Source organism: Rhinolophus sinicus, linkage group LG14, assembly GCF_036562045.2.
Source record: "Rhinolophus sinicus isolate RSC01 linkage group LG14, ASM3656204v1, whole genome shotgun sequence".
Classification (NCBI taxonomy): domain Eukaryota; kingdom Metazoa; phylum Chordata; class Mammalia; order Chiroptera; family Rhinolophidae; genus Rhinolophus; species Rhinolophus sinicus.
Window position 1 is genome coordinate 35998756 of NC_133763.1, and position 21495 is coordinate 36020250.

General features: G+C 34.2%; 2 protein-coding genes across 6 annotated transcripts in view; one reads left to right on the forward strand and one right to left on the reverse strand.

Annotated features, from left to right (window-relative positions):
• TRMT13 (tRNA methyltransferase 13 homolog) overlaps window positions 1–21495 on the forward strand; it is a 74394-nt gene that overhangs the window by 20280 nt on the left and 32619 nt on the right. For 3 of the 5 annotated variants that reach the window (XR_012491816.1, XR_012491817.1, XR_012491818.1), the window contains exons 10-15: window positions 313–742; window positions 1040–2602; window positions 3943–4253; window positions 9881–10048; window positions 19210–19360; window positions 20607–20779. Coding sequence is in view for 2 of the 5 variants with exons in the window: in XM_019747016.2 (XP_019602575.2) it covers window positions 313–742; window positions 1040–1235 (626 nt within the window). In the remaining 3 variants the exon portion in view is untranslated. Of the gene's footprint in view, window positions 1–312; window positions 743–1039; window positions 2920–3942; window positions 4254–9880; window positions 10049–19209; window positions 19361–20606; window positions 20780–21495 lie in introns of those variants that run through there. The other 2 variants (XM_019747016.2, XM_074319054.1) reach the window with 2 other exon arrangements.
• On the reverse strand, window positions 77–21044 carry LRRC39 (leucine rich repeat containing 39). The gene is made up of 9 exons (XM_019747018.2): window positions 20908–21044; window positions 18327–18519; window positions 11350–11455; window positions 10146–10302; window positions 9436–9572; window positions 6589–6734; window positions 5701–5853; window positions 4352–4488; window positions 77–1523 (listed from the first exon to the last, which is right to left on the reverse strand). Exons 2-9 carry the CDS (start codon window positions 18437–18439, stop codon window positions 1468–1470), a joined length of 1005 nt encoding a protein of 334 aa, XP_019602577.2. The 5' UTR covers window positions 18440–18519; window positions 20908–21044; the 3' UTR covers window positions 77–1467.

Sequence of the window (21495 nt, forward strand, 5' to 3'; positions counted from 1 at the left end):
AAATGTTTTTTTGTACAAGTCATTTCCTCAGCCAGCATAGAAGAAATGAGGGTCAATTCAAGTAGTTGGACAAAAATTTTTGCACATTGTAGATCTTAAGTTTTATTGGGAAATAGACTTTATGTAGTATATATCCCTAGAGAAAGTGAACAAAATTGACAAGTCACAAAAGAATTGTTACAGGTAGAAAGTTAAGTAGGTTTTTGTTGTTTTTGCTTTTGGGTTTTGAAAACCATACTGCTTAATAAATGTAAAAAATATTTATTTTTAAAGATGATGTGGTTTGGGGGGGCCACATAATTGTGTTTGCAGATCTTGCATTACGATGTTTGGTTGAAACCTATGCTGCCAGTTGTGAGGAAAGGAATGAAGAACCTTTAGCAAAACGCATAAAGAGTGATAAAACAGAAAAAGAAATTAACACTTTGGCCAAAGAAGGAAATGAAAAAAGTGTCCCAGAGAAGTGGACCCCTGTGGCTGGCATTGTTATTGCACTCTGTTGTCACCACAGGTGTGATTGGAGACATTATGTGGGCAAAGAATATTTCAAGGCTCTAGGCCTTGGAGCAGTGGAATTCCACTATTTCCAGCGAATGAGTAGTTGGGCGACTTGTGGGATGCGGAAAACATCTTTGGAAGCCTCAAATATCACAACGAGGAAAGATAATCAGAATGACGATAGTGAAGAGCATGATGATGGGGGATACAGAAACACAGATGACAGCACTGAGAGTCTGCCTGGGTAAGTGACTGCTTTGAAATGCACAACACTGGACCAGAAATATTTATTATTGCTGTACTTTCTTTTTAGATGAATATTTCCAAAAATATGTCTCATGAAAATATACTATCAATTTTAGAGTAAGTTAAAATACACACATTTTTATTGTGATCATAAATAAAATGTATGGAACATACATAGCCCGTAGTATATTGTGGGTTATCTAGCAGCTTATCAATAAATAGAAGTGACTGAAATGATTTTTTATAAACTTTTACAAAATTCTGACAATGTTTTACGTGTGTTTATTCAATTTAGGTTTCTTACTGTTGGAGAAAAGAAGAAAATAGGGCATCTTTGTAAATTGCTGATTGACCAAGGTCGAATCGAGTATTTGCAGCACAAGGGATTCCGTCCTGCTCTACAGTACTATACAGACCCTCTAGTGTCTTTAGAAAACGTATTGTTAACTGCTTTACCAAATCATTCTTCATCACCAAAAACAAGTGTTTAATGGAAAAGAAATTTTGAACATCATCTGTCTTCCACCAAAAGAAACAAAATATATTTTAAATTGTATTTTTATATTCATGAAAATATTATTTAATAGCAGATAATATGAACTTTAAAAAAGGTCATGGCTTCATTGAACTTTGGTAGTAGCTTTTTTACTTGAGAAGTGGAGACATTAGAGAATTCACCAAATTCCCAAAGTAATCTTCTTGAGCAAGGCATCTTGAGTTACATTATCCATCAGTATTTATAGAGCTTGGTAAAGTCGTCAAACAGTTGACTTCATTCTCTGAAACACACATAACATGTCACCATGTAACTAGCACGTTAACTTTGTTAGCACTAATTTTGGAAATTAATTTTCCTTTGCTTTTATTTAATACTTTTTATTTCCCAAGTTCAAGACATAATGATCAATTGTCAGTTTCTAACAAGATCCAATCTAAGAATCTGGCTTATGTATGGATTTTTTTTTTTTCATGCAGACCTGGGAAGGATAATCAATTACAATTTTTTTCTAATGCAAACAGATTCAGAGATGTTCACAATCAATTAATGAATTCACCTTCAGATTTCCAGTCATACTTATATATTATCAGAATTTGTTCATGACAAACACGAAAACGGAAAAGATGTTTTCAAGGAAAAAAAGTGTCGCATTTTATTGGATAACTATCTAATTAGAACTTACAAACATGCGTATAAGCCTAATTTACAAATTAAGTTGAAATTTGCAAATAACTTCTGAAGTTAATTAGGTATCTTATATCTTTTAACAGGGCATTTTTACATATATAATTATAATTACAAATATAAGTATATTCTCTCCTATTTGGGAAAATAAAATGGAGTAAAGTGGAAATTAGATAGTGAAACCAAAAACCTTCTCACACTTAGGCCTCATTTGACTCATTAAACCAAATATATGTTAGGACTGTTATTCTTTTCCACATCTTATCCCTGATTTATTCTGCCTTATTTGTAAAAGTTGTATTAATCATCGGTACAATTGCCAAGACGAAGATCCAGAATTTCTAATTTTAGATATGATGATATCCTTAGGTAACTATTTTTATCTTATAAGTCTATGATTACATGAATTGTAAATTAGAAGCCTAGCCTAGTTTTAATACTGATCTTTCTACTTTTGTTTAATCTCATATGTTTGGTGAGACTGCGTAGGTTCAAAGCCCAACTCTACCACCTGTCAGCTGTATGACCTTGGGCAAACTACTTAATCTCTTTGTGCCTCAATTTCCTCCTCTTAAAATGGGGATGATGATAATAATAATACCTACCTCACAAGGTTGTTGTGAACATTAAATGAGATAACAAATATGAAATGCTTAGAACAGTTCCCAATACAGGGTAAGTACTCAATAAATACTATTATTAATAGTTCTAATTCTATTTTTAATAAATAATAAGCAGACTTGGTTTTATTCTTTGTTTAAGTTGTAACCTTTTTTTCTTGTTCTAAGTTTTATGTCAAATATTACTAAAGTAAGGCAGTTTGATTATATTTTAAGTTAGTGACTCATGTTCCCTTATCAAAACATAAATGAAGATAATACATCGTTCAATAATCTGATTTACTCGGTCAGACAGTGCTAATTTGCATCATACAGTGTTTTGTATCATTCAACAATTTATGCCCAGAAATAAAAGATATTCTACAACAAGCATAATCTCAGTTATGTTTCATCAAATATATACACACGCACAGGAATTACACTGATGCAGTCTTGTGGTCCATTTAGCTTAATATGTTTCTGAAAATGGTACCCAGTCCTTTATGGGAAGTAAAGCTTGTCTTTCAACATGACAGCCATAGGTCAAGATTACAGTTTTCCCCAACCTTGTTTATTTCCCTTAACATATCCTAAGAAAGTGATATGTGGGATATGCACATAGCTATTCCTTGACCTGCAGAATTTGTAGATTTAGCAAACCCCTTGAACTTGAGATTCATCTATTCAGCTACCTCTTCTGCATGTCCCACAGGTACATCAAATTTACTGCTAAAACTGAGGCTCATTTGCCACTTCTACCACCTGATCTGCCCACCAAACCAGCTTCTGTATTTCATTTCCCCATCTCAGCTTCATCCATCCAGTTGCTCTAACCAAAAAGATTCATCCTGGACTCCTCCCTTTTCTCATCTTTATTCAATCATCAGTTCTATCATCTACTTGTCTTTTGTATTTATCCTCTGCTTTCCAAAACTAGGCCCCAAACTATTATAACTTTTGCTGTCTTCTTCCAGTCTGCCTCCCATGTCATTGCTTATATAACCTTGCTACAACAGATCCTGTCATTTCCTTAACATCCTCCTTTGGATGTTCATAAAAACTGTCCTCTTGCTGAAAAAGTCTGTAATTGTTTGCTCAGATTATACTCATTCTAAATAGAAATAACTATTTGAAGATGTGACGAAACTCCACCTTTTAATGCAAAAATTCCCTTGATGTTTTAGTGAATTATAAAACCATGATTTATTTATAAAACCATTAGTATATTATTGTTTTACGGTTTTGTTTTAACAATTGTGTTCTTTGTCCTCTACCCCTAATCTTGGTTTAAGTTAAAGGCTTACCTTCCTTAGTTTTTTTTTTTTAAGTGGTTTAATTCAAAATTATCAGAGACTGATTGAAATGTACATAACTGTTGGTTAAAGTCTGTGTTCTCTTAATATTTTTCATTCCTAGACAAAACATTTTTTTACTATTTGTGGATTATAGAAGAAGAGGAAATGGCAGCAAAGTTAGTGTTCATGAGATTAATCTGACATATATGACAAACTGATAGAACAAGAGAGTGAAGTTTTAAGAATTACATCTTCACTTGGTTGTGCTTCAAGTGCTTGGCCAAAGAAATTTATTTCTTCACCTCACTTGAAAGACTTTGAATGTCTTTACAGCCTTTCTCTCCAAGCCTTTATCAAAATTGTGAATCGATTTGAATTTCACTTTTCTTCTTCCCACAATATTGATCAAGAGACCAGAATTTGACAGAAAAGGTAAGACAGAATGAGAAATCTATAAAGGAATTTATGTATATATAAATATTCCTCCACCACAAAGAATATTCAGCCTGGCTTATATACAAATCTCATACCTGCTCTTCTCCGTGACTCCTGTATGTATGTGTGCATGAACTGAAGGCCAAATAATTCCTGTTCCTCTTCCTCTATGCTTTCACTGGGAGGAAGCGTTACTTCTAATTTCAGTGGGTTGTCTCTGAAGTTGACAAACCTAGCAGTTCACCAAAAAACAGTATTTTTATAGGTGCCATAAAAGTACATTTATTTTCCTGGAGAAATATCAAATGATAATACATTAAGTTACTCTTTTAACTGGTTTCAATAACTGAATGTCTTGGGGAAATGTAATATATCCCAAGAAGCAAAACTAAGTTTCCTAGACGAAAAAGCTACCAGCTTTGGACAACTTATTTTCAATCAGCTGTTAGTCCGTAGCACATATTTAATGTGGTGCAGTGTAAATTCCAAGAGCAGTTCTAATACATCTCAAATATACAGATGCACCTTGACTTAGTGATAGGCTTACGTACCGATAAACCCACCGTAACTTCAAAATACCATGTTGAAAATGCACATACTACATGTAACCTACTGAGCATCGTAGCTTAGCCTAGCCTCCCTTAAACATGCTCAGAGCACTTCATTAGCCTGCAGCTGCTGGGCAGTCATCTAACATAAAACCTATTTTATAATAAAGTGTTGAATATCTCATAATTTGTTATGTGTATCATTGCACCATTGTAAAGTGAAAAAATTGTAAATTGAACCATAACTTTGGGGACCGTCTCTACAATTAATGCAATGAAATTAAAGTTTTTGCACATTTTATAGACTTACGTCTTTTTATCATTGTACCTTCATATGGTACAAGGCTTAGTAGATGCTGAATAAGTGAATGAATGAATGATGTTATGTAAGTTGTGGGGTTTGGTGTGAATTCTCATATCTTAATGTTCACTGTCAGGAAGTTAAATTTTGGAAAAGAAGACACTGAAGGAGTTTTGATAGTCATGAACTTACTAAAAAGTTGTATTTGCTCTATCTGTAACATAATTACGTGTGTCCATTTGTAGTTATTTAGAAGGAAAATAATCAGTTTTTATGCTTTTGGTTTTTATATCACAGATAAGTTTTGTTAGCAGTTACAATGATGATTTTCATGAAAATATCACCAACAGAGCACGTTCCTTGAAGCTGATAAATCCCAGCAATGTTTCAGTTTTACAGATTTATTCTTGAATAATTTAGGCTGGTATTATATGAATCCTATTTATGAATGACAGATTTTCAAAGTTGGAAAATATTTTTAAATGCATTTATTCACATGAATAAGAACTCAAATCTATTCATAGTACTTTTCTATACATTACTTTGTTCTGCAGCCAGAAAAGAACAGGTCAGTTTTGTGTCGACAGTTTTTTACCTCAGGTTGGTCATTTCTTCCATGCACACTGGAATATCTTGCAGTTTATTGTTGCAGAGAACAAGAGTACCCAGATTTTTCATATTGCTGATAGTTTCTGGCAAGCATGTTATTTCATTCCGTTGTAGCCATAATGTATGTAAATTTTGCATTCTGAAGAATTAAAAGAGGCTTCTGTGATTAGTCACACATAATATGAAAATCCTGGTTCTTACTAACTTAAAAATCAAAGAAATGTCATCTTTTATAACATCTCCATTAACCAGTATACCTATTGAGTTAACTGACTTTACATTTCCTGATTATTACGGAAATTGCATCGGAGAGTTAATTTCTACGGTACAGCTCCCCTCATGTGGTGGTAGAAATGAAATCAATGTATTCCAGAATTCTGCACTATTCTCATGGGATTTCTTAAAGAAGAAATGCTTTAATTGTTACCTAATCCAAATTAGAGTCTTAAGAGAAAAATCAGAAATTATTAATACGACTATATAGGGCAAGGCAAGTATGCATTATGGTTAACAGCACACTGGAGCCAGGTTGCCTGGGTTCAAATCCTAGCTTGCACACTTACTGTGATCTTGAGCAATATAGCTAACATCTCTGTGTTTCCTCATCCAATTGTAAAGTGCACAGAAGTGTCTGGCATGCACTAAGCAATGTTGTTATTGTGGCATATTCTTGTCAATTTGTTGAAGTCAGTTTTTCTCTCCAAGTAACCCTTTTTTTTTTTTTTTTGAAGTAAATGAAAATATTCTGTTAAAAAGTAGCATATTTAGAACTAAATGTATCTATTTTGATGCATTATGCTTGGGGTTCCCTTTTTTGGTTATTTCTTACTTATCATAGATAGTTTCAACATATCTGTTGGTAGCATAAAGTTACCTTTCTATAGTATCAGGAAGTTGTTCCAGTCTGTTGCTCCCAAGGTCAAGCCACTCAAGGGCAGGCATGTTCAACACAGCAGGAGGGATTGCAGTGAAGTGGTTCATACTCAGATCAAGGTGAGTAAGCTTTAACAAATTGCTGAGCTGAAGAGGAAAGCAAGGTTTTCAAAATAAAGGTCCACAGTGTAACCTAACAGAACACTCACATTGGTAAAGGAGCTATTTCACATCAAGGAATGTTCACATTATGCTTGGGCTTTATTTAGTCTTAGTAGTTCACAACATATTTGAAATAAAAATAAACCCAAGGAACCTCCAGATAAACAAAAAACTCTCATAGAAAGTTCATCTATGCAAAGAAAATTTATCTTCCAAAATAACCAAGTTCCAGGGTTTAGAGAACCTGCCTAGCAGAATGTTTTTTTGTTTTGTTTGTTTTTGCTTTCTTTTCATCCAGTAGTGAGGTTTGTATGGGAAAACCCAAACTTCAAAATAGTAGTTACCTTTTTTGTGCCCTTCTTTGTGCCTGATGCTTTACATACACTACCTCAGTCATAGAATTTATTTTTTGGTAACTCTATTTTTAAATGAAAACATCAAACATTTATTAAGAATAATATAACAAACACCCGTGTGCTCAGTGTAAGAAAGAAAATATTTTATGTATGACTGCACCTCTATGTATTCCTCCCTCTTCCTCTCCAGAGGTGGTAACTCCTATCCTGAATTTGGTTTCTATCATTCCCATGCATGTTTTTTAATGCTTTTATTACTATACATAACTATATGTTTTATATGTAGATATATATATTTCTCTATATACATATTACATATGTTTTTAAAATTAGTGTTTTGTGTTTTTAAATTTTGTTTAAAGATTATGATAGACTACTTATCTTTCTCTAACTTGCTTTGTTCTCTCAATATCAGTTTTTAAAATGTATGCATGCTTATGGTTTATTCATTTTAAAATATCCCGTTATTTACCTGTGTTCCCCAACCCCAGTTTGAGAAAGCTGTGAGTACATGAGTCATCCACCATTATACCTTAATGAATAATTCTGACATCAACTTTACAAGGTTGATGGACAAAATGACTTAGATAGGCCATGTGACTAGAAAAGATAAACCTATGATGTCCGCTCAAGTTTTCATGGACCTAAAGCCATAACATTTCTTCCCTCTTTCCATGTAACAGTAGTGAAAGATTCAAGATGTGAGAATTTATTTAACTTTCATATGTAAAAAAACTCTCCATTTTGTTCTATGTTTTATTTCTATCTAAAGGCATTTCAGATTCCACAACTTCACAGAAAAATGCATAAGCGGTGTTTTGTGCGTAGTGCACAAAAGCAGCAGGCTTCCATTTACTAAGTGCTGTTTCTCCAGCTTTAGAATTCAAGCCATGAATAAAACACTTTTTCAAAATCTGTCATCAGACTTAAATTTTTTAAATGGCTCAGAATAGAGTATAAAAAGATTGTTTTTACATTAGCATAAATGTTTGTGTATATATAGTGCGTGCAAATTAATGGCTGAGAGCTAAGTCTCACTGCGCTGATTTCTTAGTGGTACTACAACCCTTTGATTTTAGAAGATTGGAAAAATATTGATACTATTATAATCTACCAGTTTTAATTTTGCATATGTGACAGCTGAGATCTAGTTATGTAAAGTGGCGTGCCAATGCCACACAGCACTTAGAGGCCACCCTTGGAAATAATCCCAGGCTCAAGATCTCAGTTCAATATTTGTTCTAATAAAACCTATTTCTCTAAGTGAAGAAATTAAGGTAAAGACATGTTAATAGACATGCCCAATTCACACAACTTTAGTGACAGAACCAATCCTCCAAACAAAAGCACAAGAATTAGAAATTAGAAATAAAATATTTATTGGCCCTCTTGTAGGTATAAAGAAATTGTTTCTGTGATCACCATTTTCATCATAAACAAGTATATACATTTCATTAAATTGAACTATTGTAAGAACAGATAGATATAGATAAAAAACTACATTTTGCAAGAGCAGTAATTATTGGCAGCATGTTTACTGGTTTGGAAAAAAATGATATTTTCACCAATATACAGGGAGAGAAGGTAATAGTCTTTCTGTTTTATGTTGGGTTTTATTATTTTTCTTTTTATGTTGCAAAGTCATTGTTTTCAAGGCAAAGCACCATGGAAATTTCCTTTGCTGATTTTAAGAACATCAAATATGTGTGAAAAGTAATACAAATGTCTATATTTTTATGATCAGTTGGGTTTTACCAATAACAAGACATCATACCAAATCAAAGTTTGAAGGCTTTCCAAGCCCATTGCCTTGCTTTTGCTTGGTAGAGCCTAGGAAGCTACTTTTCCTAAAAGGGAAACACTTTTTGTAAACTGAAGAATTCGTGTCTTTATCACTTAACCTCTATCTCAAAAAGTGATCATTCTATAAAAACTAGTAAACCAAAGGGTTTTTCTATCACCACAATGTTTGTGCTTTATGATAATGACTTATTCATTCAATAAGCATTTATTAAATAACTACAACCTAGCTTGTGCCTTCAATTCTAGGAATAGATACAAGTCAGACTCACTCTGGCCTTGAAGGAGATCATAGTCTAGTCAACAAAGGATGCGAGTACGGTAGCAGTAATAGTATCTTTTATGATAAATGGATGTTTCTTACTAAAGCAATGCATCACACTCAAAATAATAGGAAATGGTTTTCATTAAATACTTTCTGAAATAAAAGTTACAGCATTTCTTCATTAGAGTTATTTTTAATCACACAGTTGAGAAGTAAACTACTGGTAGATGAAAGATATAGTCATAGGCATTTATGTCTTTCTGACCTCTTGTGGAAGATCACATATTTCTCTGTTAACAGCAAGTTCTAGTTTCTCCAAGCTGGCACAGTTACTTAGTTCCTTGGGGACAGTCTTGATTTTGTTGTAACTAAGAATCAGTTTCTGAAGTCTAGTAAGCAGTCCTACAAAAAATAATGCATAATAGAAAGTGGATAGAAAATGTTTCTAGTTAGTTATGAAGTATTACAGCATAACTTACTTGCCAATTTCATACTGACAAATTCACACTTGTCAGGTTCTTAACTTTTCCAAGTATGTGTCCTATTCTTTCAGATAAGGGGCAGGTTTATCAGTGCTATACACAAAAATACATTTTTTTCGTTCTGTTTTAGCTATACTATATCCTGACCAATTTTTCTGTTGGGGATTTTTTTCTCGTTTAAGAAATCTTTCTAATTTTCTTTCTTGCCTTCAACCTGTTCTCTTATAGGAGGAATAAATAAACCAGCAATATTGTTTTTAGAATCTACACAGTATTTCCAAAGAGACTTCTTGCATTGAAATCTCATCTTGAATCACCTCAGTAAATCCAGAAGCTTGGAAGTGTCAATGTAGATTAGATGTTTAAAATTTTCTCAAGACTCAGGGCTGTATAAAGGTGAGATCTTTGTTCTATGTATCAGACAAAAATCTTAAAAGAAAAGCACACCTGCAGGTGGGTAAAACAGAACAGGAATAAAAGCAATCTCCCTTACCTATAACTCTAGGTATCTCTGAAATTGCGTTTCGAGATAAATCTAACACAATGAGGTTCTGGAATCTTCCAATGAATTCAGGAATTTTCAACAAACCAGTTCTATGCAGTTGCCATTCCTGTAGCTGATTCAGTTTCAGTAGAGAAGAAGGAAGGGTCTAAACTCAAAAGGAAGGACAGAGTCACTATATTACTTAAATCACTTTAGTATCATGCCACACTCAAGTGTGATTATAGATGTATTATTGGATTTGTAAAAGAACTTTGAAATATTTTGTTCTTAATGGGTTATGTTTCCAAATGCTTTGTGTTACTTCTGCGTTTTTATTATTTTTTTCTTTTTTGGCTAAACCTTCAAATCCCAATCATAATAGAATAAATAAAAATAACACATTTTGGTCAATAGTGCACACACATAGAACTATGTTCTAAAGATTCTGTTCTAATAGGCTTTCCTAGAGTACATATGAGAATATGGTGCTTAATTAAAGTCAGAGAGAAAAAAATTTTAATCAAACTGCTCTTCCCCTCCTGTTTTGAAATATTTTATAAAAGGTTTTTTTAAGAGGATTTAAAAAATGTTAAGTACCATATGAGTTTCAACTATTCTGAATTGCCTTTTCCCTTTCTAAAATAGCCAAAAGATGAAATGAAGGAGTGAACCCTCTGGCTAAATATACCTGTATGCATGAAAACAAACACTAACAAGGGGTAGAGGCCCTTGTGCAAATTAGAGTACACCTTATATAATTAAGGAGCTGTGTGTGTGTGAGAGAGAAAGAGAGAAAGAAAGAGAGAATAAGCAGGTGGTGGCCCTAAAAAAAAATTAATATCCATTTCCATTTTGTGGAGTTTTAACTGAGCATTTGCTTTGGAAAAGCTATGTGATTTTTGTTAGGCAGATGGTCACCTTTTTTAATGGAAAATGAGAAATTATTTAAAAGATTACTTAAAAAAAAATAAATAAAGGTTACTAGAAGAAATATTACATATGACTTAAGAGTTGAAGCAAATTGAATTTTTGCAAATAAAAATTATGCCATTATGTTCCTTTTCAGTTGTCCATGTTGTCCAAATTCATTTACTATATTAAAATAAGAATTTCCAAGTATTCTAGTCTTAATTATACTGTCTCAGAATCATTCTCTCAACTGTCCTGTAAAAAGCGAAATGTAGGAAATCAGATATTGCTTCTTGAAGCTTACCTTCCATTCCTCTTTTTCTATCTTCAAAATGACTCTTCCGTTTTCCCTGGTGACCTTTTCTTTTAGCTTGGTTAAGCTTACTCGTTCTTCCCAGATCCTCACGAGCCTAGGAGACCAGGAAATCATTTTAGCTCATAAGTAATGACATTGGTAGCATTCACTTCTATATTTAAAAAATGACCCATCAAAACAAACATTTGATCAATAGTGTCTCAAAATCAAGGATTTATTTTATAAGAATTATGATTAGTATCACAAATGCCTGTTTTTACATTTTTGAAAAGTATCTTAAGTCTCCATAAAATTTTTTATAACAGCTTTATTGAGATACAATTCACATACCATAAAAATTAATCCTTTTATAGTATACAATTCAGTGGTTTGGGTGTATTCTCAGAGTTGTGCAACTATCACCACTGTCTAATCCATAGCATTATCATCACTCAGTACTTTATACCTTTTTGTAGAAGAATAATATTCTACTGGATAGATAGACCATATTTTGTTTATCCATTCAGCAGTTGACGGACATTTGGTTTAATTCCACTTTTTGGCTATTACTCGTATGAACAGTGTTACTAGGAACATTCATGTACCAGTTTTTGTGTAGACATTTTCCATTTCTCTTGGGTATATTCCTAGGAGTAGGATTGCTGGATTATATGTTAATTCTAGGTTTAACTTCTTTAGGAACTGCCAAACTGTTTCCAAATTCCGCCTACATAATTTTACCTTCCCATCAGCAGTGCGTGAGGATTTTGATTTCACCATATCCTTGTAGACATTAATTCTTGTCCATCTTTTTAATCACAGCCATCCTAGTGGGTGTGAAGTGGTATCTCATTGTGGTTTTGATTTGGATTTGTTAAATATCTAATCCATAGGTATCTAATAAATATCTAATCCATAGATGTTTAATAAATAAGCTTTTGTTTTTTAAATAAGCTTTTTTAAAAGACTTTATTGGGGAAGGGGAACAGGACTTTATTGGGGAACAGTGTGTATTTCCTGGACTTTATTTTGTTATTGGGGAACAGTAATGTGTTTTTCCCAGGACTCATCAGTCCATCCAAGTCAAGTTGTTATCATTTCAATCTTAGTTATGGAGAGCACAGCTCAGCTCAGGTCCAGTTGCCTTTGTTAGTTACAGGGCAGGGAGGCGCAGCCCACCATCCCCTGTGGGAGTCGAACTAGCAACCTTGTGGTTGAGAGCCTGCGCTCCAACTAACAGCCATTTGGCCACTGGTAAGCTCAGCGGCAGTTCATTGACTTCATTCTAGTTGTGGAGGGCGCAGCTCACTGGCCCATGTGGGAATCGAACCGGCAGCCCCGCTGCCCAGAGCTCACGCTCTAACCAACTGAGCCACCCATCCGCCCCTAAATAAGCTTTTATAATGGCTTTGAAACATTACAGTTCAACTTCAGAGTTACAATGTATATACTACATTCCAGTTTTATCCAGATTTTGTTTTTCAGATATGAAAATGTGCAAAATCTTTGTCATTCTGGAGCACATCCCTATTGATTTTTGGTACACTGCAAATATACCTAAGAATAATATCCAGCTGTATAAATGACTATCTAAAGGTTGTAAAAGTTTCTCTATTTCTATAATAAGAAATTTTTCATGTGTGAAAAATAAAAAATAAGAATAGAAAATTTTGGAATTTTAACCTGTTAGAATGATACACAAAGAACTACCGCATTTTCCCAAAAATAAGATTTAACCGGACAATCAGCTCTAATGCATCTTTTGGAACAAAAATTAATATAAGACCCAGTCTTATTTTACTATAATATAAGACCAACTCTTTATGATGTAATATAACATAATACAATATAATACCAGGTCTTACATTGATTTCTGCTCTAAAAGACACATTAGAGCTGATTGTCTGGCTAGTTCTTATTTTCAGGGAAACATGGTATAAGCAGTCATCAAAGAATATAAGTTAATTAATTTGAATATTCATTTGCCAAAAATCTCTTGACATCTGAGTTAATATATATTCTTAACAGTTTTATATATTAACTGATCTTAAGTAAGAATTTTATTTTAGTGAACAGAAATCCAAATAACTCTAGAAGTGTAAATTTTCTGTCTATATGATTGTGTTTGCAAAATATTTGTATAGCATCTGTGTATTTTCATCTGCTACTTATGTGAAATTCAATCTGCAAACAAGTGCATTGTAGCAATATCTATTTGTGTGGGCTAGACTGAACAGTTTAGCTTCTGGGAGGTGTGATTAACTGAAACAAAATGTATCATGCCATCTTTCAATTATATCATTTTGTATAAAAATAGAACTATTCAAAAGTAAGCATAATGATTATTTATTACTCACTAAGAGATACATGTATTTTAGAGCAAGATTTAGTGACAAGTACAATTGGGTGTCTTATCCTCTAACCTTTAACTTCAGTTAAAGAATTCATCAAGCACTCATTACTGTGTTTCCTCGAAAATAAGACCTAGCCAGACCATCAGCTCTAATGCGTCTTTTGGAGCAAAAATTAATATAAGACCCGGTCTTATTTTAATATAAGACCGGGTCTTAGAATAGAATAGAATAGAATAGAATAGAATAGAATAGAATAGAATAGAATAGAATAGAATAGAATAGAATAGAATGTAATGTAATGTAATGTAATATAATATAATATAATATAATATAATATAATATAATACTGGGTCTTATATTAATTTTGCTCCAAAAGACGTATTAGAGCTGATGGTCTGGCTAGGTCTTATTTTCAGGGAAACACGGTATATGCCAAATACTATTGTGGATACAAAAAACTGTCCTTAATGAGTTTACAGTGAGGCTAACTATTGTTAATCAAGTCTATGTCTATCGCTATAATGATTCCTAAATTCTTTCTGGCTCTGAATTTCTATGCTCTAAGTCCAGAACTTATCACTTAATTAGGTGACTTTGGAGAAGACATCGCGCTTTTGTGGGCCTTGCCTATAAAATACGGGATTTGGATTGAATGATGTCTAAGGTCACTTCCAGCTCTAGTATTTCTAGTATTAATTCCTACACTGCTTATTTCAAACTTTGTGTTCTTTCAAGTTTTGAATAGAAATGTTCTACCTCCTCTAAAACCTTTTTATTATAGTATAAAGCCTTTCCCAGATGTTGTCATACCAACTCTTACCTAAGTGCTTAATTTCTTTAAGGCAGAGTGGCTTCAAAAGACAATAAAGACAATTTCCGTTTAAACTTTAGGCTTTTTGAGCTAAATTTTTAGCCATTTTTAGCTGAGAAAAGAAGCATTAGATTACAGTCTTCTTACCCTTTGGCTGTTTACATATCACTTTCAAATCTGTTGCTTCTTTTATTTATTTTCTTGCTACTCCTGTGATTTGCAGACTAGCAGCATCACCATATCCGGGGAGCTTGGTAAAATCCAGATGTTCAGAACCCACCCTGGACCTACTAAATGAAAATCTAAGTTTTAACCAGATAGCTAGGTGATTTTTATACACATTCAAATGTGAGAACACTGCTCTACTTCAGAGCAGAGCAAAAAGACAACACATTTCTTTGGATTACCTCTGGGCTGTTTTAAAACTTCTATGATTTTTCCAATTAGCCTTTTTTTTTTTTTTCTGGCCACCAGCTTCTTTGCCTCAGTGTAAACAGTGTGGCAGATTTGTGTGGCAGATTCTTACAATTTTGCATCAGTTGTGGTTGTTGATTATCATTTCTTTAGTAATACGACAGGTTTTAAGTATATGTAGTTTACCTTTGAAATGGACTTAATTTCAACCATAAGCCAAGTTTTATAATGCTATAAAATGATTTTACAATGAAATTGTCTTAAGATTAAGAGAAGGGGGCTTTGAAAGACTACATTTCTCAAATTCCATGTAAAGATTCTAGAGCTAGAAACTGATTTAACTTTTGGAATTTACATTTTACTAACCACAATATAGTCATCAAGCCAAAAAAGAGGTAAAAGGGAAAATAATGCACACTCATTACTCTACTACAGAGAGGACTTAAAGCTGCTGAAATTAAGTGATTTTTTTTTAAACTAGACAGACATAATACCATGTTTCCCCCAAAATAAGACCTAGCCAGGCCATCAGCTCTAATGCATCTTTTGGAGCAAAAATTAATATAAGACTCGGTATAATATAATGATATGATATGATATGATATGATATGATATGATATGATATGACATGACATGACATGACATGACATGATATGACATAATACCGGATCCTATATTAATTTTTGCTCCAAAAGACACATTAGAGCTGATTGTCCAGCTAGGTCTTATTTTCTGGGAAACAGGGTACGTGAAATTCAGGAGTTTAGAACCAAGTCAGGATTCCTGATCACTGTTAAAATATGGGTAGGATTTATTAAGAGTACTCTAGAATCAAGTTTATCATAATTGTGTAATATAAACATAACAGGTTTCGTAAGACTAGGTTTATATATAAAGGACGAATCTAGGGAAATGTAAGACCTGAAGTGAATGCAATGCTTACTGAGTCACTTAGGCGTGAATACCAGTCCCACATTTATTAGCAATATGATCTTTGTCAAGTTGCTTAGGCCTGTCCCTCAGGTTTTCCATATTTAAAATGGAGAAAATAATAGCACCAATGTGTGGCAGAGACTGCTTATCATCACCCACTATCTGTTCCTCTTCTTTCTAAACAATAGATCTTCTCAATTGAACTAGCACAAGACTTCATTTAGCCATCCCCTCCTTGCATCTAGATAGGGGTCTTGTGAAACTCTGGCCGATGGGATGCTGTCTGTCGTAGCAGTGTGTGCAGCCTCCCGCTGGCTGGGATCTAATATGATGTGGCAGTTGGTGTGTCTATTTGAGGTCATGAGGTGACTTTAGGAACAGAAGGCACGCGCAATTGAGCAGCAAGGTGGAAGCCTCAGTGTTTGACTCAATGGAGTGCTAGTCAAGCCCTGGGTCACTTACCCAGAAAAGTTTACATATCTTGTTTAAGACACTATTATTTTGGTTTTCCATCCCTCATAATGCAGTCTAAGCCTCCTCATGACACTGTCTCAGCATGTTGAGAGGATTAAATGAGATAGTGCAAATAAAATACTTAGCAGAGTGCCTAGTAAACAGTAAGTGCACATTAAATGACTGCTATTGTATCATTGTCAGCATCATTATCATCTTTATTAGCTTTGGTGGAGAAGAATGGCCCCTCCCCATACAGATCTATTTGTGCAGATGAAATAATTGCTTATCAATAACCTTTCTCTCTTTTCTGGGAGGATACCAGTTATTTTCCAGTGTTTACACTTCCTCCAAGTAACCCAGGTATAATCTTAATTTGTTTAAATCATACAATCTCATTTTCTAGAAGGTAACTGGATTAGGGTGTACAAATTACCCAATTCTGGCCAATGAGAGGTGACAGGAGAGGTTTGCTGGGGAAGCTCAGAAGTTTCCTCACGCTTAAAGAAGGAATACAAAGAAACAGTTTTCACTCTTCTAATAATAAGTTGCCTGGTTGTGATGCCTGGAAGTGTAACAGTCATCCTGAGACATTGAGGGAAGTTAACATGAGGACCAAACTGACATACTGAGATTAGCAGTGGAAGGTGATGAAAAGAAGCTGAGTGTTCAAAGCTGTTGAAGTTTTGGAATTGCCTCACCTCAGAACTTCCCTCTCACGCCAATTTTAGTTGAATTTTCTGTTATTTGCTAACTGACACGAGCATTTAATGTTTAGAAAGACCTAATGAATGGAGCTATGTGGAATCAATGAGAAAGGGGCTATTCTTTCAAGATTAGTAGAATACTTTGGAGACATCTAGTTAGGAAAGTAGGGAGATAATCAAGACGACAGAAGAGGGCGGCCGGTTCTCTCAGTGGTTAGAACACCAAGGTTGCTGGGTCAAGTTCCACAAGGGCCAGTGAGCTGCACCATCCCCAACTAGATTGAGAACAACGACTTGACCTGGAGCTGATGGGTCCTGGAAAAACACACTGCTCCCCAATATTCCCCAATAAAAATTTTTAAAAAATTGATAAGATATCAAAGAAGCAGGAATATTAAAAAAAAAAAAAAGAGGAAATGAAAGCCAAACTATTTAAATATAGCCCAAATCAAGGAATCAAATGATCCATAGATGCCCTAGCTGCAACTCACAGCTATTCAAGTAGGTGAGAATCTACAGAACCTTCTGCCAGATGTTTTAGATGCTAGGGATATAATATTGAACAATCACTGAAAAGTAGACTAAATTGTACTAATCAAGTTTTGATGAATGTTGAACAGAGTCTTAAGAGGGCTTAGGATAGCTACTATTTTCACATATAGACACTTAAACTTTTTGTGGCTTCATTACATGGCCACACTTAATTGAGTCGAGTGTTTCCTTTAGGTATATTTTGAGTTTTCAGTAAATAAAAATATCAAATTCAGTAATAAGGCGTTTAATAAATGCTCTTTTCTATAATGATGTTATGAATTTTTCACTAATCAAAATAATAAACATATGGGCCAGCCTGGTGGCTCAGGCGGTTAGAGCTCCGTGCTCCTAACTCCAAAGGCTGCCGGTTGGATTCCCACAGGGGACAGTGGACTCTCAACCACAAGGTTGCCAGTTCAACTCCTCAAGTCCCGCAACGGATGGTGGGCAGCGCCCCCTGCAACTAAGATTGAACACAGCACCTTGAGCTGAGCTGCCGCTGAGCTCCAAGATGGCTCAGTTGGTTGGAGCGTATCCTCTAAACCACAAGGTTGCTGGTTTGACTCCTGCAAGGGATGGTGGGCTGTGCCCCCTGCAACTAGCAACGGCAACTGGACCTGGAGCTGAGCTGCACCCTCCACAACTTAGACTGAAAGGACAACTTGACTTGGAAAAAAGTCCTGGAAGTACACACTGTTCCCCAATAAAGTCCTGTTCCCCTTCCCCAATAAAATCTTTTAAAATAATAATAATAATAATAATAAACATATTATAGCATACTTCTGTTGAAATTCCTTCTCTCGCTTCAGGTCTTCATTGAGTATCTGTATTCTTTTTTCCCAAACTTCCTTTACAGCATTGACATTTCCAGTACACACCACATTTTCTGACATGATTTCTCCACATTGTCACATTGTCACCAACTTCATTAAGTTCTGAATAGATGAATCACAGATGCCATCTCAGAAAGGACCTTATTGTACCAGAGGAAAAAACCAATGTGCTTCAGAATGTTCATTTAGTGCTGTAATGATCATAATAACTTACATTTATTGAACACTTTCCATGTTCCCAAAACTATTTTATACACTTTACATGCTATGTCTCATGCAATAATCCTCATAAAAATGCTATGACATTGGTACTTGTATTGTTTCTAAAATACAAATGAGAAAACTGAGCCTTAAAGAAGATGGGCAATTTGTTCAACGTCTCATATCTCATATGTGGCAGAAGTGGAAATTGATGCCAACTCTACTTCCTTCGTTACTATATAATGCACAATAATGAAAAACTGCAACTTGACTTGGAAGTTGTTACATGTCCAATTATAGGAAAATGGTTAAGAAAATGGATATAGAAAGTAACACAAACATTTTGAGACATCTACATAATCTAGCTGGAATTCAGTTAACTGATAACATTGTTACATTACATGATAACATTGGGATTGTTTGCACTTGTGTAAAAATAAATTGCAAATGGACATATGTATAATATTGAGAAGTGTAATTTGAATCTCAGAAATGAGAAGAAAATAATAAGGAAATGGTTATGTAAGTTAATGTATATCCATTTGATGGAGTGTTCTTTGCCTTATAAATAATGGTGTTGGTTTTTCACCAAATTATATTAACAATAATGAAAGAACATTTTTTCACAGTTAATTGAATTACATCGTCCCAAATTCAGGAAGTCAAAGATTTTCACAATCACCATTCTATTCAGCATTATACTGGAATGCTATAAGGCAAGGAAAGTAAATAGGAAGTTTGGAAAGGAAGACATGAAACGTGCAGCTACATGGGAAACAGGTATGTACTCTTCATACACTAAAGGTAGCAGTATATGTTGTTATAGTCTCTATGGAAAGAAATATGGTAATATCTGTCAAACTTACAAATGCACATTCACGCTTGTAGGAATTTATACTGCAAATATTTTCAACTTAAAATGATGTATTACAAAGTTATTCACCATGGTGTTTTCCATAACAGCAAAACACTGGAAACAACATAACTTTCCATCAGTAAATTATGGTACATCCATATCATGGGAAATTATATAGCTCCATAAAGAAGGAAAGCATTTCATATACTGATATGTCTTGATCTTGAAAATGCACAACTATGCTACAGTTTATCTAATGAGTGTGAATATTTGGGTTTCAGATTTTTGCTATTATGAGCAATACTTTTATAAAAGTCATGTTCTTGGTGCTCCAGTGGGGAGTCAATAGATACTGTGTATACTTTATGAAACAGAAGCAGAGATATAAGTATTTGTTTAAAGTTCTAAAAATAATGGAGACACTAAAATTAGGGATATAATTCCATGGGAGTATAAAAGAACTTAAGCATCATCTTTCATAATTGACAATGTCTACAGTTGATAAGAAATAGCATATAACTGCCTTTGGAAAAAAAGAAAAGAAATATGGATATAACTACTGAAAACTAAATCCTGAAATAGTTAAAATGGTCATTTCTAGGGTGATAGAAATGGGGTATATAATATTGCTTTTCATTATTAATCTCAAAATTACGGATTTCTTTAAACTAAAAGTATGCAGTGTGTGTGTGTGTGTGTGTGTGTCACAGAGACAGAGGGAGAAGAACTGTCTTACAAAGGAAAAAAGTTTAAAATTTCAGGATTGACATAATTGCCAATATGCAGAAAATCATTAAGAGAGAGTCCCTATCGTTAAGCAATGCATGCAGAATTTACACAGGAACACAATGTGAAATCCTTTGCCATTTAGAAACCTTGGGATACATATGCTGATAATCCAACTAACTGAATATATCACAGTCAACCTACAATTTATCTCTGATTTTAGCAAGTTTGAAATATTTGTTTAACAAATAATAAAAGTTTGTTAAATTACAAGTATCTACATGTAAATGCCTATTTTACTAGACATATATATGCTAGACATTTATTTATTTCCTCATTTGTCATTAAAGTTTGATCAGCCATCAGTTTTCCTATAACAGCAACTGATTTCCCTTAGGGGAAAACAAGTCAATAGTGATGTATGTATTTTTGCCTTTGGCACAGGACTGTGGTCTCTGCCTTGCTTATTACCATGGCAGAAAGGCACATAGCCTGGCAGTGAAGTACGTATGGCAATGACATGACTGGGAGCTTCCCAAAGTCAAAAGGAAGAAATACAGTCCTCCCAAAAATATGCTTCTTTCAAGGAAATCAATCTTCCAGAGGAGGACAATTACGTGAGTGACTATGAACCCCCAAAGAGACTTTTAAATTCAATTCCAACTTTAGGTGTACATTTCAGCAAATACACAGTAATCTATTTCTATGTGAATGGAAAAAAATTTTTTTTGGAAAAAATACTTACTATTTTCACTGGATGCAGAAGCTGACATGCCCAAAGTTAGCGACTATCAGTTAAGAGTGATTGCAGGGACAATTGTTTTCAGTGTGGCTCTGAATGATTAAAATCCTCAGTCAGACTGTAACCAAGTGAAATGTAATGTCAGCCTAGTTCTAATTTTAGTTCGTGGACAAAGCTGAGAATAGCAAGAATCACGTGGAGCATCTGTGCAAAGGATCAACTGGTAATGTATGTGAGTGCATTCTGTACACGGCGAAATGCTGTACCACACACGTTATAAAGCTAGCAGGCATAACTATTGCTAAGCTCCTGAAAAATCATTCCTATTGAAAGTCCTTCCACTTTTCACGACTTACACATTTTTGAGTATTTAATAAAATGTAATGAATCGGTTCCAAGCAGAGAAACTTGGAAATACGCAGGTGTGTGGCATAACAAAAACCCTACCTAGTAAACCATAGATCTTTAAATATTTAAACTAAAGGTACAGATGCTACAGAAAAAAAAATAACAACGAAGATGTGGGTGACTATGGATAACAGAGGAGCCCCAAGCTTCTGCTCTAGCCAGGCTTCAAATTTGATTACCTCT

Excerpts from the sequence above, each read along its gene's own strand:
- LRRC39 (XM_019747018.2), bottom strand. The coding sequence starts at position 18,439 with ATGTCAGAAAATGTGGTGTGTACTGGAAATGTCAATGCTGTAAAGGAA. Across the intron at positions 11,456-18,326 it reads GAGAAGGAATTTCAACAGAA|GCTCGTGAGGATCTGGGAAG; the intron begins GTATGCTATAAT and ends CTGGTCTCCTAG. Across the intron at positions 9,573-10,145 it reads AGAGATACCTAGAGTTATAG|GACTGCTTACTAGACTTCAG; the intron begins GTAAGGGAGATT and ends TATTTTTTGTAG.